Below are 13,549 nucleotides of genomic sequence, written 5' to 3' on the forward strand. Positions count from 1 at the left end.
AGGTGCACCACTGCCTTGCCCCTAATCTGTTGCTTTGATAACTAATCTCTCTTTTTAAATTTAAGATTTTATTTATTAATGGAAAAAGATAGGAAAGAAAGAACCAGGCATCACTAATATATGTGCTGCTGGAGCTTGAACTCGGGACTTCATGCTTAACAGTCTAGTGCTTTATCCACTGCCTCCATGACCTCTTAATTCAACCATGAAATTGGCTTTTTAGAATGCCCTGACTCTCTTACTTTGAAAGCTATCTGTTGGAAGCTGGATGGTGTCATACCTAATAAGAGTGTGCAGGTCACAGTGCACAAGGACCCAGATTTAAGCCCCAGGTTCCCACCTAAGGTGGAGAAGCTTCACAAGCAGTGCATCAGTGCCAGGTGTCTTATCTCCCCTTTCCTTTTCTGTTTCTTCTATGTCTATCATTTAAAAAAAAAGAAGAAAGAAAAAGAAAAACATTTTTTAAGACTGTTGGGAGCAGTGGACTTGTGTAGGTGCTGAGCCCTAGCGGTAACCCTGGTGGCAAAAAGAAAGAACGACTCACTTGCTCAAAAAATGCTTATTAGCAATTCATCTGTACCTTTTTTTTTTTTCTTTTAAGCAAATACTGCATGTGATGGAGATAAGGAATCAGAGGTTGAAGATGTTGAACCAGACAGTGGTAACTCACCTGAAGATCTAAGGAAGGTAAGTTACCATCATAACTTGGGCCATTTGGACCAAAGTGGCTTAGAGACGTAGCTCACTGGGTAGGGTGTGTGCCTTCCGATGTTTGACCCCCAGGACCAGATGCATGTGTGATGCTCCAGCTCCACACAATCAACCAATCATAAAACATTTCCAGGGCCAAGAGACAGGCCTCCCAGTAGAATCAATACCACCTTACTAGTCATGAAGCCCTGTTTTGAGTTCCAGCACTCCATGGAAGCGCCAAGGGCACCTTGGGAAAGCTTCATGGGTGAAAAAGAGGTGTTTCTGTCACCCTCCTCCCTCCCCAAATTGAAACGGAATGAGGAAGTCAGCCTTACAGTAAAAAATCATACATGCAAGGCCCCAGTACCACAAAATAAATAAGAACAAAACATTTAAAAATTTTTGAAATGAGATGACTTTGCTGAAGTTTCTTAGTTACTTCTGTCTGTGGTAACTGATTAAAGAGTCAGCTTTTATTATTAATAATGACTTGCATTAACTTGTGCTTTTTCCCTGTAGGAAATAATGATTGGTTTACAGTACCAGGCGGAGATTCCCCCGTATCTTGGAGAATATGATGGTAATGAAAAAGGTACGCATTTTGATATTTGGTAGGGCAAGTTATCCCTTGATATTTCTATTTAAACATCTGATTATATACCAGTGTTGGCAATATATGAAGGGACAGGGAAATGTTCCAGGGTCGGGATTTTTAGGCCTGACTTAATAGAAATGTTTTACAACTAACGAGATTTTTGTCCAAGCCCTGAAAGTAGGTGGTAGAATATAAGGATTCCATTTCTTTTGTTGTATGTCCCTGCTTTGTTGTTATTGCTGTTTAGTGAACTTGTACTTTTATCTTATTTATTTTTACCAGAGGCCTGCTAGGGTCTGGCTTTGGGTGGTAGCAGGGATTGAGCCTGCAACCAAGGAGCGTTGGGCATGAAAGTCAACCTGCATAACTATTATTCTATCTCCCTGGCCCACTTTGTCCCTACTTTAAATGTAATTAGTTTGCCATCACATTTTTGGAAGATTACAGTTTGTAGTTGGTTCTAAAAATGTGAAAGGTTAAGGTGGTAGGGAATAAATGTAGTCCTCTTTTGTTAACTAAGTTGGAAAGAAAGAGGCTTTAGCCAAGTCACTTAACCTTATCGATAAGATTTGACCCTGTGGAGTCATGATGGCAAAACCAACACAGCCACACGATCCTTTCTGAGTTCTTTCTCCTTCTCTCTGTATCTTCATTCCAAGGGAGAGTATATGGCTACTCCGAAGGTATTAGCTTTGGGACCTGGAGGTAGCCCACCCAATAGAGTGCATACTTCAACACACTTAAGACCTGAGTTTCAGTACCGGACACTACGTGGATGCAATGGAAAGGGGAACCTTCACAAACAGTGGAGTGGTGCTAGGGTGTATGGTATTTCTGTCTCTTTCTCCCTCACCCTCTATCTGGAAAAAAAGGGAGGGGGGAAGAAGAAAGTCTGTCAAGAATGGTGGACTGGGGCCAGAAAATGGTGCACCTGGTTCGGTGTACATATTACCATGGGCAAGGGCCCAGGCTCAGGCCTCCTGTCCTGCATCTAGGGGTGAAAGCTTCGTGAGCGTGAAGCAGTGCTTTAAGTGTCTCCTCAGTAAACGCTTTCCTCAGCTGCCTTCACAGTAATAGAAAACAGTTGTCCCAGGAAAGTGAACAAGTAGCTCTACGTATTCGGATGCCCCAGCCTTTCCACCTCAGTACCCAGAGGCCAAACACCCTTGGAGCCAGGTGCATGGCTAGCAGTTGTCAGACTTGACATAAACATGATCTATGTATATTATATAAGCACTTAGCTAAATTCATATGAAACCACTTATAAATAACCCCTTATTTATAGAAATGACTACTACTCAGCTCTGGTTTGTGGTGGCTAGGGAGATTGAGCCTAAGACCTTGGAGCTTCAGGCATGACCATTATGACATCTCCCCTACTTTTGAGATAATAGTCTCAAGACTACATATTCAGGAGGGAAACATAGGTCTTATCTTTTGAGGGGATGAATTCCCAACTATTTTGCCTATTTTTAGTATTTTTTTCTCCACTGTTTCGAGTTTTTGTTTGTTTTTGCTTTTAAGCTTTCCTAATAGGGGAAGGAGAGAGAGAATCAGAGATTCCCTCAACCACATGGGATGCCCTAGATCAGAGTCTGGACCTCCTGAGACGTAGCCCACTTTGGTTTTAACCAAAGAGTAAAAACTGGCTTCAGGAACATCTCTCAGAAGCCACTGCTCGATTCCCAGGCACAGTTTTGTCTTCACTTTCCTGCTCTTTGGGAATGGTAATCCTGCCATACATTGTCTTATATATGAAGCACATACCCTGACCCATGGTGCATGAGTTTTCAGCAAATTCTTTTACTAGCTATATATTTTGAATGGGTTGCATATGAAAGTAATGGACTAAGTACTCGGACCATCTGGATTTCTGTCTTTTCATAAAGTGTATATAGCTGAAAGTTAAATGTGATCCTAGTTTGTTTAATTGCTTTGGTGTTGTGGTATCTTTCCCTCTGTCTCTATGTCTCTTTCTGTCTTTTTTTTTTTTTAATTTTATTAGGCTTAATGAATTACAGCACATTTGTTTATACATGTGTGTAAATATGGTTCCTCAGTTTTGTGTAGAAGTGTCTGTTACATGACCCCTAGTGAAGTTTACAAATAATTGCATGCCAGACAGTTAAATTACTGGTGCCCTCAACATTGTTAAAGTAAAACTGGGATTTTCTTTATCAGTGTATGAAAATGAAGACCAGTTACTTTGGCGTCCTGGTGTGGTTTTGGAGAGCAAAGTCAAGGAGTATCTTGTTGAGACGTCATTGAGAACTGGAAATGAAAAAGCGATGGACAGAATGTCGGCAGGAATACACCCAAGGGATAATGAGCAGGTAAACTCAATAGCTAACCTGTAGTATTTTCTTCTGTTCCGTTTAGGTTTTTTCTTAAGATTTTCACTGCATGGCTCTTTTTCTGATAGATGTGTAAAGGTTAGAATACATGAGGATTCTTGGTTTGCAGAGGCTTAGTGATGATCACTGCCTACTATCTACATATCTTTAGATCCCATTTCAAATCCTTGCAATCTTATTTTTCTTTGCCTTTAGACTTATTAATACCTCAATCCTGATTGTGCATATTCCATCCTTTAGTTATAATATCACAGATTCAAACATTGTCTGTAGTTGGATGTTTAGATTTAATGGTAAAGATATTTTCTTTATTCTTAAGTTCCCATATTGGCCCTATTTTGCCCACTCATTTTGCCCTTTTCACTCTGTATCGTAGGTAATTCTGGGTAATGAGTACCCACAGATAGATAACTGAAACTTACGTAGCATAGAAAAGTCAGACTACCCAAACCTCAGAAGAGTTTTCCCGCTGTCAAAAAGGGATCCTAGTGAAACTCCATTTAAACTATAAGTTAATTGAGAAAGAGTATGTTGAGGGCTGGAAGGTAGTCACCCAGTATCATGCAGACTTCACCATGTGTGAAGAAGACCCAGGTTCCAGCTCCTTCAAGAATGTGGTATGACTCGTACTTAATATTATAAGTGGAGTTTTTGTTTGTTTATACCAGAGCACTGCCCAGCTCTGGTTTATGGTGGTGCTGGGATTGGACCTGTGGCCTCTTAGTTACAGGCATGAAAGTCTGCATTGCCAAACTATGAAAACATTTAAAAAGAATTTGTTAATATTTGGGATGGAGGGAGGGAGATAGAGATACCATCCAGAGTACTATCCAGTTATAGTTTATTGTAGTACCAGGGATTGAGCCTACTTCAGGCATGAGAATCTGGTCTGAATAATGATTGGATTATTGTAGTTTTGACCCTTAATGTTGTATTTCTTTTTTTTTTTTTCATTTTATTTGATAGGACAGAGAAATTGAAAGGGGTGGGGAAGGTAGAGAGGAAGATAGACACAGACCTGCTTCATCACTTGTGAGGTGCGTGTGTGTGTCCCCCCCACCCCCGCAGATAGGGAGTGGGGGCTCAAACTTGAGTCCCTGTGCCTAGTACTATGTGCACTTAACCGAGTACGCCGCCGCCTGGGGGCCTCACTGTTGTCCTTGCTGCATTCTGTGTTTGTCATGCTCCTCAGGTACATTTAATATGGTGAATGCAGACCTACTTTATTTGCAGGAAACAATACATCTTTTTTTTTTAAATATTTATTATTTCCTTTTTGTTCCCTTGTTTTATTGTTGTAATTATTGTTGTCATTGTTGGCTAGCACAGAGAAATGGAGAGAGGAGGGGGAGAGAAAGATAGACACCTGCAGGCCTGCTTCACCACCTATGAAGCAACTCCCCTGCAGGTGGGGAGTGGCGTGCTTGAACCAGGATCCTTATGCTGGTACTTGGCACTTTGTGCCACCTGTGCTGAACCCACTGCACTACTGCCCAACTCCCAATACATCTTTTTTTTAAAAATATTTATTTATTTACTTATTCCCTTTTGTTGCCCTTGTTGTTTTATTATTGTAGTTGTTATTGATGTCGTCATTGGATAAGACAGAAATGGAGAGAGGAGGGGAAGACAGAGAGGGGGAAGAGAAAGACAGACACCTGCAGACTTGCTTCACCTAATTCATAAGGTGACTTCTGAGAGGTAGAATGGAAATGACAGGCTCATGGGGTGCCAGCCAGAATCTGTCTGCAAGGTGACTCTGTAGCCTCAAGTCTGGGCAAGTGTACGCTCGAATGTCACGCAACTAGGGAGCTTTCATTCCACATTGTAATCACTCTTAAAATCCATTTGTTGTTGCTGTTATTTAAGTATGAACTTTAGGTAATTGGTAAGGAATCCTTTTTTTTTTCTCCTCCTCCTAGGCACTATATGAACTTCTTAAGTGTAATCATAATATAAAGGAAGCGATTGACAGGTACTGCTGCAATGGAAAGGTGTCTCAAGGTAAGAAACTGTTGAAGTTAGGAGAGGGGAGTGACAACAAAAGCAAACCTAAAGGACAGAGCAGTCCTGTGACATTTTTGTAAGATGTGTGTTCATCCTCATGGCAGATAATTTCTCCTGTTCTTGCCCTCTATTTTTAGATGTACCAGAGACTGATCAAATACAAATTAGTTAGCCCCCACCCTGCCTGTCATCTTTACTTTCTTAAAAAGTTGTTTCTCTTTTAAAGAGCAGAAATGGAAGAGGAAACATAATAGTCATTACATTTTTTGAATCACAAGAAAGAAACTCTTAGTAATCATGTGTTAGTGTTTTTGCAGTGCTTAGGTTTTTTTTTTTTTTTTTTTTTAACCAGAGCACTGTTCAGCTCTGGCTTATGGTGGTAAGGGGGATTGAACCTGGGACTTTGGAGCCTCGGTCATAGATCTGTTTGCATAGCCATTATGCTCTCTTCTACCCCTAACCGAAATTGAGTGTTTTTGATGAGCAACTGGGTTGCATGCGACATAAAGTCAGTATTTGTGTGTAGGTTGAAATAGTACTTGTACTGTTCTATGTGGCTGGAGAATACACAAAATCTGCAAGCAGCACACAGTCACGTAAACAGTCACGTAAAGGTTAAGGTGGTCTGTCACAATGTTTCTTTGTAAAACCTGTTCTGGACACTTTAAAGTGTTTTGCCTTGAAGTTAGATTATGAATGACTTAAGGGGGTTGACGTTGAGTTGTCCTCGCTGTCAACCCCGCCATTAAGTGAATCACTTGACGTTGTTGCTGGCAGTCCACCAACATTTAACGTGGCTATTAAAAAAAAAAGTGGATCTAAATTGTGTGTGTGTGTGCGCGCACCTGTGCTCAGCATGAGTGCGCAGAAGAGTCAGACACTGAAGTTTCTTTCAGTGGGATGGGGGCAGGGCTCAAACCTGGGTCATGCACATGACCCAAGCAGCACACTATCCAAATGAGCTGTTTTGCTAGCTTAAAAAAATGCTAAAAAAAAAAAAAATTGTTGAAACCGTAAGATCTTAAAACTACCAAAAAGCTAGAACTGGTTTCTTTCTCAGCTAAAAACATTTTTGACGATTCTGGCCTACTAGGAATGACTTTAGGGACCTGACCTTGAGTTGTCATAAGTTTCTCTTTTTTTTTAGTATTTATTTATGTATTTATTCCCTTTTGTTGCCCTTTTTTATTGTTGTAGTTATTACTATTGTTATTGATGTTGTCGTTGGATAGAAATGGGGGGGGGTGGAGAGAAAGACAGCTGCAGACCTGCTTCACAACTTGTGAAGTGACTCCCCTGCAGGTGGGGAGCCGGGGGCTCGAACCGGGGGCTCAAACCAGGATCCTTAAGCCAGTCCCCTTGCGCTTGGAGCCACGTGTGCTTAACCCGCTCCACTACCGCCCAATTCCCGAGTTGTCATAAAGTTTCAGTGATTGATTCATTGAAGGTTTGAGACCAATGATTTTTTTTTTTTTTTTAATTTATTCAGAAGGAATGACTGCATGGACAGAAGAAGAATGCCGGAGCTTTGAACATGCACTTATGCTTTTTGGAAAAGACTTCCATCTTATACAGAAAAATAAGGTAAGTCAAGCAAGCTACTTTAGAGAAATTGCATAGTAGTTATGGTCAGTAAGCAATAACTTTGATTTCTCTGTGTATGGTTGGGGTGGAAACAGTAAGTTGTTAAGATACAGAGAGAAATTTGAGAAGAGAGGGAGAGACTAGAGGGACACCTGTAGCCCTGCTTCACCACTTGTGACATTTTCCCCCCTGCAGGTGGAGACCAGGGGCTTGAACCTGTGTCTTTGTGCACTTTAACATGTGCATTTAACCAGGTGTACCACCACCTGGCTATTTACTGGGTAAGGACGCAGTTTTGTCTGTGCTACCTGTTGATCTGGGCATTAAGCCAAGTTTCTCAGGCCCAAAATTTCTTATAGTAGCAGAGTGCTGATTCTTTTTCCATTGGGTTCTTAATCTCTTTTTGGATCAGGGAACCACTTGGTAAACCAACATGGTTCTTCTCCCAAGAAAAAATACACATGCAGGGTGGGTTGGTGGCTCACCTGGTTGAACGCACATGTCATGATGCTCCCTCCTATAGGGGGAAAGCTTTTCAAGTGGTGAAGCAGTGTTGCAGGTGTCTCTCTGTCTGTCTCCCATCTCTACCATCCCCTTCACTCTCGATTTCTGGTTGTCTACCCAATAAATAAATATAAAGTTAATAAAATTAGAAATATATATATGTGCCCAGGGGCTGGGTGGTGGCACACCCAGTTAAGCAGACATAATACAGAGTGGAAGGGTCAGGGTTTGAGTCCCCTGCTCCCCACCTGCAGAGGGGTGCTTCACAAGTAGTGGAGAAGGTTTGCAGCTGTCTTTCTTTCTCCCTTGCTATTTCCCCATCAATTTTTCTCTTTTAAAGTTTTTTTTATTATCTTTATTTGATAAAGACAGCCAGAACATAAGAGGAAAGGGAATGATAGAGAGAGCGAGAGGAGCAGAGAGGTGGTTGAGTGCTTGTGTTACAATGCACAAGGACCCATGTTCGAGCCCCTGGTCTCCACCTGTAGGAGGAAAAGTGCCAGTGGTGAAGCAGTGTTGCAGGTGTCTCTGTCTCCCTCCCTAACTCTCCTTCCCTCTCAATTTCTGACTGTCTCTATTGAATGAATGAATGAATGAATAAAATGTAGGGAGAGAGACACCTGCAGCACTGCTTCACCACTCGCAAAACTTTCCCTCTGCAGGTGGGGACCAGGGGCTCCAATCCAAGTCCTTGCACATTGTGACGTGTGCTCAACCAGATGTGCCAGCACCCCTCCCCCCAATTTCTCTCTTTTCTATCCAGTAAAATGGGAGGGAGGGGATGACTAGAAGCAGTGGCTTCATAGTGCCGGCATCAAGCCTTAGCGATAACCCTGGAGGCAAAAAAGCAGCAAACAGAAAAAAGACATGCATGCAGTTTGGGCAACTAATGCAATGAAGCCCACTCAGACTCCTCAGGAGGAAAGAAATAAACACCCTGCCTAGTCAGAATCACAGCGAGATAGCATAGTGGAGAAAGTGACTCAAAGCATGACCTCCCGAGTTTACTCCCCAGTACTAGACACAAGAGCAATGCTCTGGCCCTTATGGCTGGGGCTCTCTCTCTCTCTCTCTCTCTCTCTCTCTCTCTCAACATCAACTTTTTTTTTGTTTGTTTGATAGGTGAGAACTAGAACAGTTGCTGAATGTGTAGCATTCTACTATATGTGGAAGAAATCTGAACGTTACGATTACTTTGCTCAACAGACAAGATTTGGAAAGAAACGATATAACCATCACCCTGGAGTTACGTAAGTACTAAGGGGGGGATAGCTTCAGGAACTTTGTTTATAGCTGGGATATGGAGCCCAGAAATGACTGGGTGTGTTTTTCAGGGATTATATGGATCGATTGGTAGATGAGACAGAAGCTCTGGGTGGGACAGTCAATTCTTCAGCCTTAACTTCCAACCGACCGGAGCCTATTCCTGACCAACAGTTGAATATCCTCAACTCTTTCACTGCCAGCGATCTGACAGGTAAGTTGAATGTTTAACTTTGGTAGAGCGTGGGCAAAATTAGGTCCTGTTTGTTTCATGACACAGGCACTTACTAAACTTTTTTTTCTTTCAGCTTTGACCAACAGTGTAGCAACTGCTTGCAACCCCACAGATGTGAATTGTTTGGATGATAGCTTTTCTCCACTGGGCAACACACCCCGTGGACAAGTCAATCATGTGCCTGTTGTAACAGAGGAGTTACTCACCCTGCCCAGCAATGGGGAAAGTGATTGTTTTAATTTATTTGAAACCGGATTTTATCACTCAGAACTAAACCCTATGAACATGTGCAGCGAGGAGTCCGAAAGACCAGCAAAAAGATTGAAAATGGGCATTTCTGTTCCCGAATCTTTCATGAATGAGGTGTCTGTAAATAATTTGGGTGTGGACTTTGAAAATCACACACATCACATCACCAGTGCCAAAATGGCTGTCTCGGTGGCTGACTTTGGCAGCCTGTCTGCCAGCGAGACCAATGGCTTCATCAGTGCCCACGCTCTGCATCAGCATCAGCACGCGGCCCTCCATTCCGAGTGACGCGGAGGAGGGTCACAGACGGTGGTGTGCAGTACCAGTAAACTTGAGGAAAGTGTCAGGTTTGCTTAGTCTTTCACTGGAAGTTTGAACCTTTTTCACTATGACATCAGTGATGTCAGTATGTATAGAACTATATCTTGATTTATCAAGAGTATTTTCATTTTTCAATCCATAAATGTGGAAATGAACTATGATCAGCAGAGTTGGGAACTAAGATTGAACTCTGATGCAGCTTTAAGCTCTGCTTATCTCTCCCTCATCCCCCTGGTACCTTTACCCCTTCCCCCTCTTCTGTTCCCCACTGACCCTCATTCCCAATTTTAATACCTGTAGACTGAGGCCACCATCTCAAAACCAGCACAGATGTTCTGAACTGAATGGAGTGGCTTCTTTTCATGTAAATTCCTTTTGCCGTAACGGATGCAGTGGAATAACAATGTTTACAGGTACTGATCCTGATCCCTGCTCAGTGTAGCATTTTTTTTTGGTTTTATTTTCTTAAGTAAAAGCAGGGGTAGATTTCTTTAAACTGCACAAACATACAAAGATTTTTTTTTTTAATGGAAACTTCTCTCATGCTATTCAACTAGAGCACTTCAGTTTACAAAACAGCAAGTCCATCTTTACAGAAGCCTGCACGAGGAACTGCGTGTAGTTGTGAAGACGCTTGCTTGGATCCCGTGTTAAAATTCTAGACCAGGGCTTACCTTGCACAGAACTGGTCATTTAAGGTGGGAGGAGTTCTGTGTAGCTTCATTCATTGGCTCAAAATTTGGTGTTTGCAGATGTGGTATTCAGATGGGGTTTTGTCCACCACTGTCAAGATTACAATAGTGAAAATCATACTTATCATTGATAATTTAGTTTATCCCGAGACTGTTGCCACTCAAAGGTTTACATTCTGGGACACCTCTTAAGTTGTAGCACTGCAGTTCAAAGTGTTAATCTTTCAGAAGGGCCTTCTAGTTTTTACACATAGTACAGTAGAACCTTGAAGTATATTTAAGCTTTTTTATTTAGTTTGAACAGTTGGCAAGAAGACTGTGAGTTCCTGTCTGGCATAGAAGGGCATGTTACCACTTTTTAAGTTCTAAAAAAAGTGATGGACATTCAGATGCAGCTCAGTCTTAGTTTTATTATTATTTAGAACATTGTGAATGAGAAGTCATTGTCATGAGGTTTGGCCATTTTTTGTTTTTCTCTATAAACATGCATCTTTAAGTTATAAGGACATTCAAACAATAGGTAATAACAGTATTAGGACATAATAAGCTTTGCTTTTGTAGTTGTTATAACACAAAATTTTACTTTTTTTTTTTTGCACTGTCTTAATTAGAATTTTCAAATTTCTAGTTGTTGTCTTGCTTTGCAAAAAAAAAAAAACCAAACCATAAATGTTTGGCTGCTTTGCTGGTGTAATTTATGAGTGTAAGTCGCTTCAAGGTTGTGCTGATGGGTAGGTAGGATGTAGTGACCTTAGTTGTGATGAAAAGGGAGGGTATTTATTATACAAACTGTGAACTGCAATGACATCCTTGGTTTGGGATGATGTGTCTTGGTTTTCTTTGCAGCATATTAATGAAGATTGCTTTGAAGTGTTTACGCTATAGCATATTTTACTCTAAAATTTAGTTTAGCACCGTGGACAAAAGTAGTTAATAATAAAAAACCAGTCTTTAATTTATACATCTAAGTTCTAGCATTCCTACATGCACACAGTAAATAATGGGTAGCTTGGGCTCTGTTGATGTCCAATATTTATATCCAAGTTGTCAGCTTCTTTTTGCTGTGGTGTTGTGCTAAACTTTGAATCTTATTATTATTATTATATATTTCTTTTGTTAAGAATCAGTATATCTTCTATAACTTAGAAAGATACTGACCATAATCTTCCATTGTTCAAACTTTTACTTTTTACTCTGGGTTTACAGTGGCTGGTCTGTATAGAATAATTTACATAAAGATGACTGAATGCTTATACCAGTTGCACTTAAATGAACAGGCCCATTCTCAGTAGCTGATGCAGTAATATGTTCAGTTTATCTATGCATTGCTAGGATCTCCATAGAAGATGGAGACAGTGTTTCTTATCTCAAGTTTTGTTTATCAGCAAGTTGAATGGACACTTTAGTTATTTAAATAAAGATTTTTTTTTGACCAAAATCCAGAAAATATGAGAGAAAAATAAATTCCAGCTAGCTTAATAGATTTTTAAATGCCAATCTGATTCTAGCCTCTTAAAGAGTGCTAACTGGCTGGTGACGTTTACTTTTAATTCCTTGTTAAAATGAGGCAATAATTTGCAAGATTTTTGTATATATGTGTAAATTCTTCATACCTTTTTAGATCTAATTCAATATTTTCTGACTGCTTTTGCCATGTATAATACCATTTTTGTGCATGCTTGATGTGACATTCATAAATTGTACCACTATGACTTTATCCATGTAAAATAGCTATTTATTGAATTTCCTTTTAAAGCTGCATTTATTTTTTTTTCCGTTTAAGCACATTAACAGAATTTGTTACTGTTTATTAGAAGAATTGCGTTTGAGAGCATGAATATTTGCAATCATATGAAGAACAATAATGCCTTTATTATTATTATTAAGTATTAAGCACAATTCTTGTAAAAAACTGTGATAAATTCTTTTTTTTTTCTTTGCTGTGTTATTTTTGTATGAACAAACCAAAAAATCCATGGTGAGCAGTTGCATTGTTGACCGATGTATCTTATGTACAAGGAATTTGAAAAGGACAGCAGATTCATTTAGAAGTGTAAACTGGTGCTGTGATTATAGCAATACTTTTGTTAGTTGTACTTCATCTTTTTCATGCTAGCTTTTTTTAAATGTTTGATTTTTTTTCCTCTTGTCATAGTCAACTGCTGAATTTACTTGAAGGATGTAGGATACTGTTTAAGAAAATACGAAAGTATGTACAATTAGGTCAAAGAGTTGTGCAATTGTTTCTGCTTAATTTTTGAAATTGAGGGTCGTAAATATTTGGGGACATCAGATCTAATAGAACATAGTGACACTATTTGATTTAACCAAAGTCTTTAGCAAATATTTCAACTTTGAATGTAAACTAAGTGAATAAACCTGACCACCAAGGAGATTGTTTGCCCAGAGTTTCAAAGCACATTGTCTACAAATGGAAAATGAAATTTATTTATAAAAAAAATTGACATTGCTATGTTTTTTAAAAAGTTCTTAATTTTTTCACTAAAGGAGGAAACTTATTAATGTTATTGTTAAATACGGTAGATATTAAAATTCCTCTTAGATGACCAGTGATTCCAGTTGTCTCAGTTTGAAACAAATCCCCTGTAAGTATGAGATTAATTAGTGACAATCAGAACAAGTTTTAGTATCAGATGTGCAAGAGGAAGTTGCTATTGTTGCATTTGATTTTAATATTTGTACATAAACTGATTTTTTTGAACATTATTTTGTATTGGTTGTACTTTAATACCTTGTGTACAGCTCCAGAAATAAAAATCTGGAAATCTTTTTTTTTTCCTTTCTTGGTTTGTGTATTTGCCACAGATTTTTATTTAATGAATCTTAATGCAGAGCAAATGGGTGGAGACATAACACTGGTTGTAGATAACAGTAGCGGACACATAGTGTGGTTTCTTTAACTTATCTAATACATTTCATTAGTCTATCCATCCCAAATGAAAATTAGGGCAGAGTAGATAGCATAATGGTTATGCAAAGGGACTCTCATGCCTGAGGCTCAAGTCCCAGGTTCAATCCCCCCTGTACCACC

General features: G+C 39.8%; 1 protein-coding gene across 3 annotated transcripts in view; it reads left to right on the forward strand.

Annotated features, from left to right (window-relative positions):
• Window positions 1-13,287, forward strand: part of MIER3 (MIER family member 3) — a 29,650-nt gene extending 16,363 nt beyond the window's left edge. For all 3 annotated transcript variants that reach the window (XM_060191326.1, XM_060191325.1, XM_060191327.1), the window contains 8 exons: window positions 602-687; window positions 1,213-1,285; window positions 3,470-3,621; window positions 5,565-5,646; window positions 7,139-7,233; window positions 8,860-8,987; window positions 9,072-9,214; window positions 9,309-13,287. In XM_060191326.1, coding sequence (XP_060047309.1) covers window positions 602-687; window positions 1,213-1,285; window positions 3,470-3,621; window positions 5,565-5,646; window positions 7,139-7,233; window positions 8,860-8,987; window positions 9,072-9,214; window positions 9,309-9,772 — 1,223 coding nt within the window. In that variant the 3' untranslated portion in view covers window positions 9,773-13,287. The remainder of the gene's footprint in view (window positions 1-601; window positions 688-1,212; window positions 1,286-3,469; window positions 3,622-5,564; window positions 5,647-7,138; window positions 7,234-8,859; window positions 8,988-9,071; window positions 9,215-9,308) is intronic.
• Window positions 13,288-13,549: the final 262 nt, after the last annotated feature.

Source organism: Erinaceus europaeus, chromosome 5, assembly GCF_950295315.1.
Source record: "Erinaceus europaeus chromosome 5, mEriEur2.1, whole genome shotgun sequence".
Classification (NCBI taxonomy): Eukaryota; Metazoa; Chordata; class Mammalia; order Eulipotyphla; family Erinaceidae; genus Erinaceus; species Erinaceus europaeus.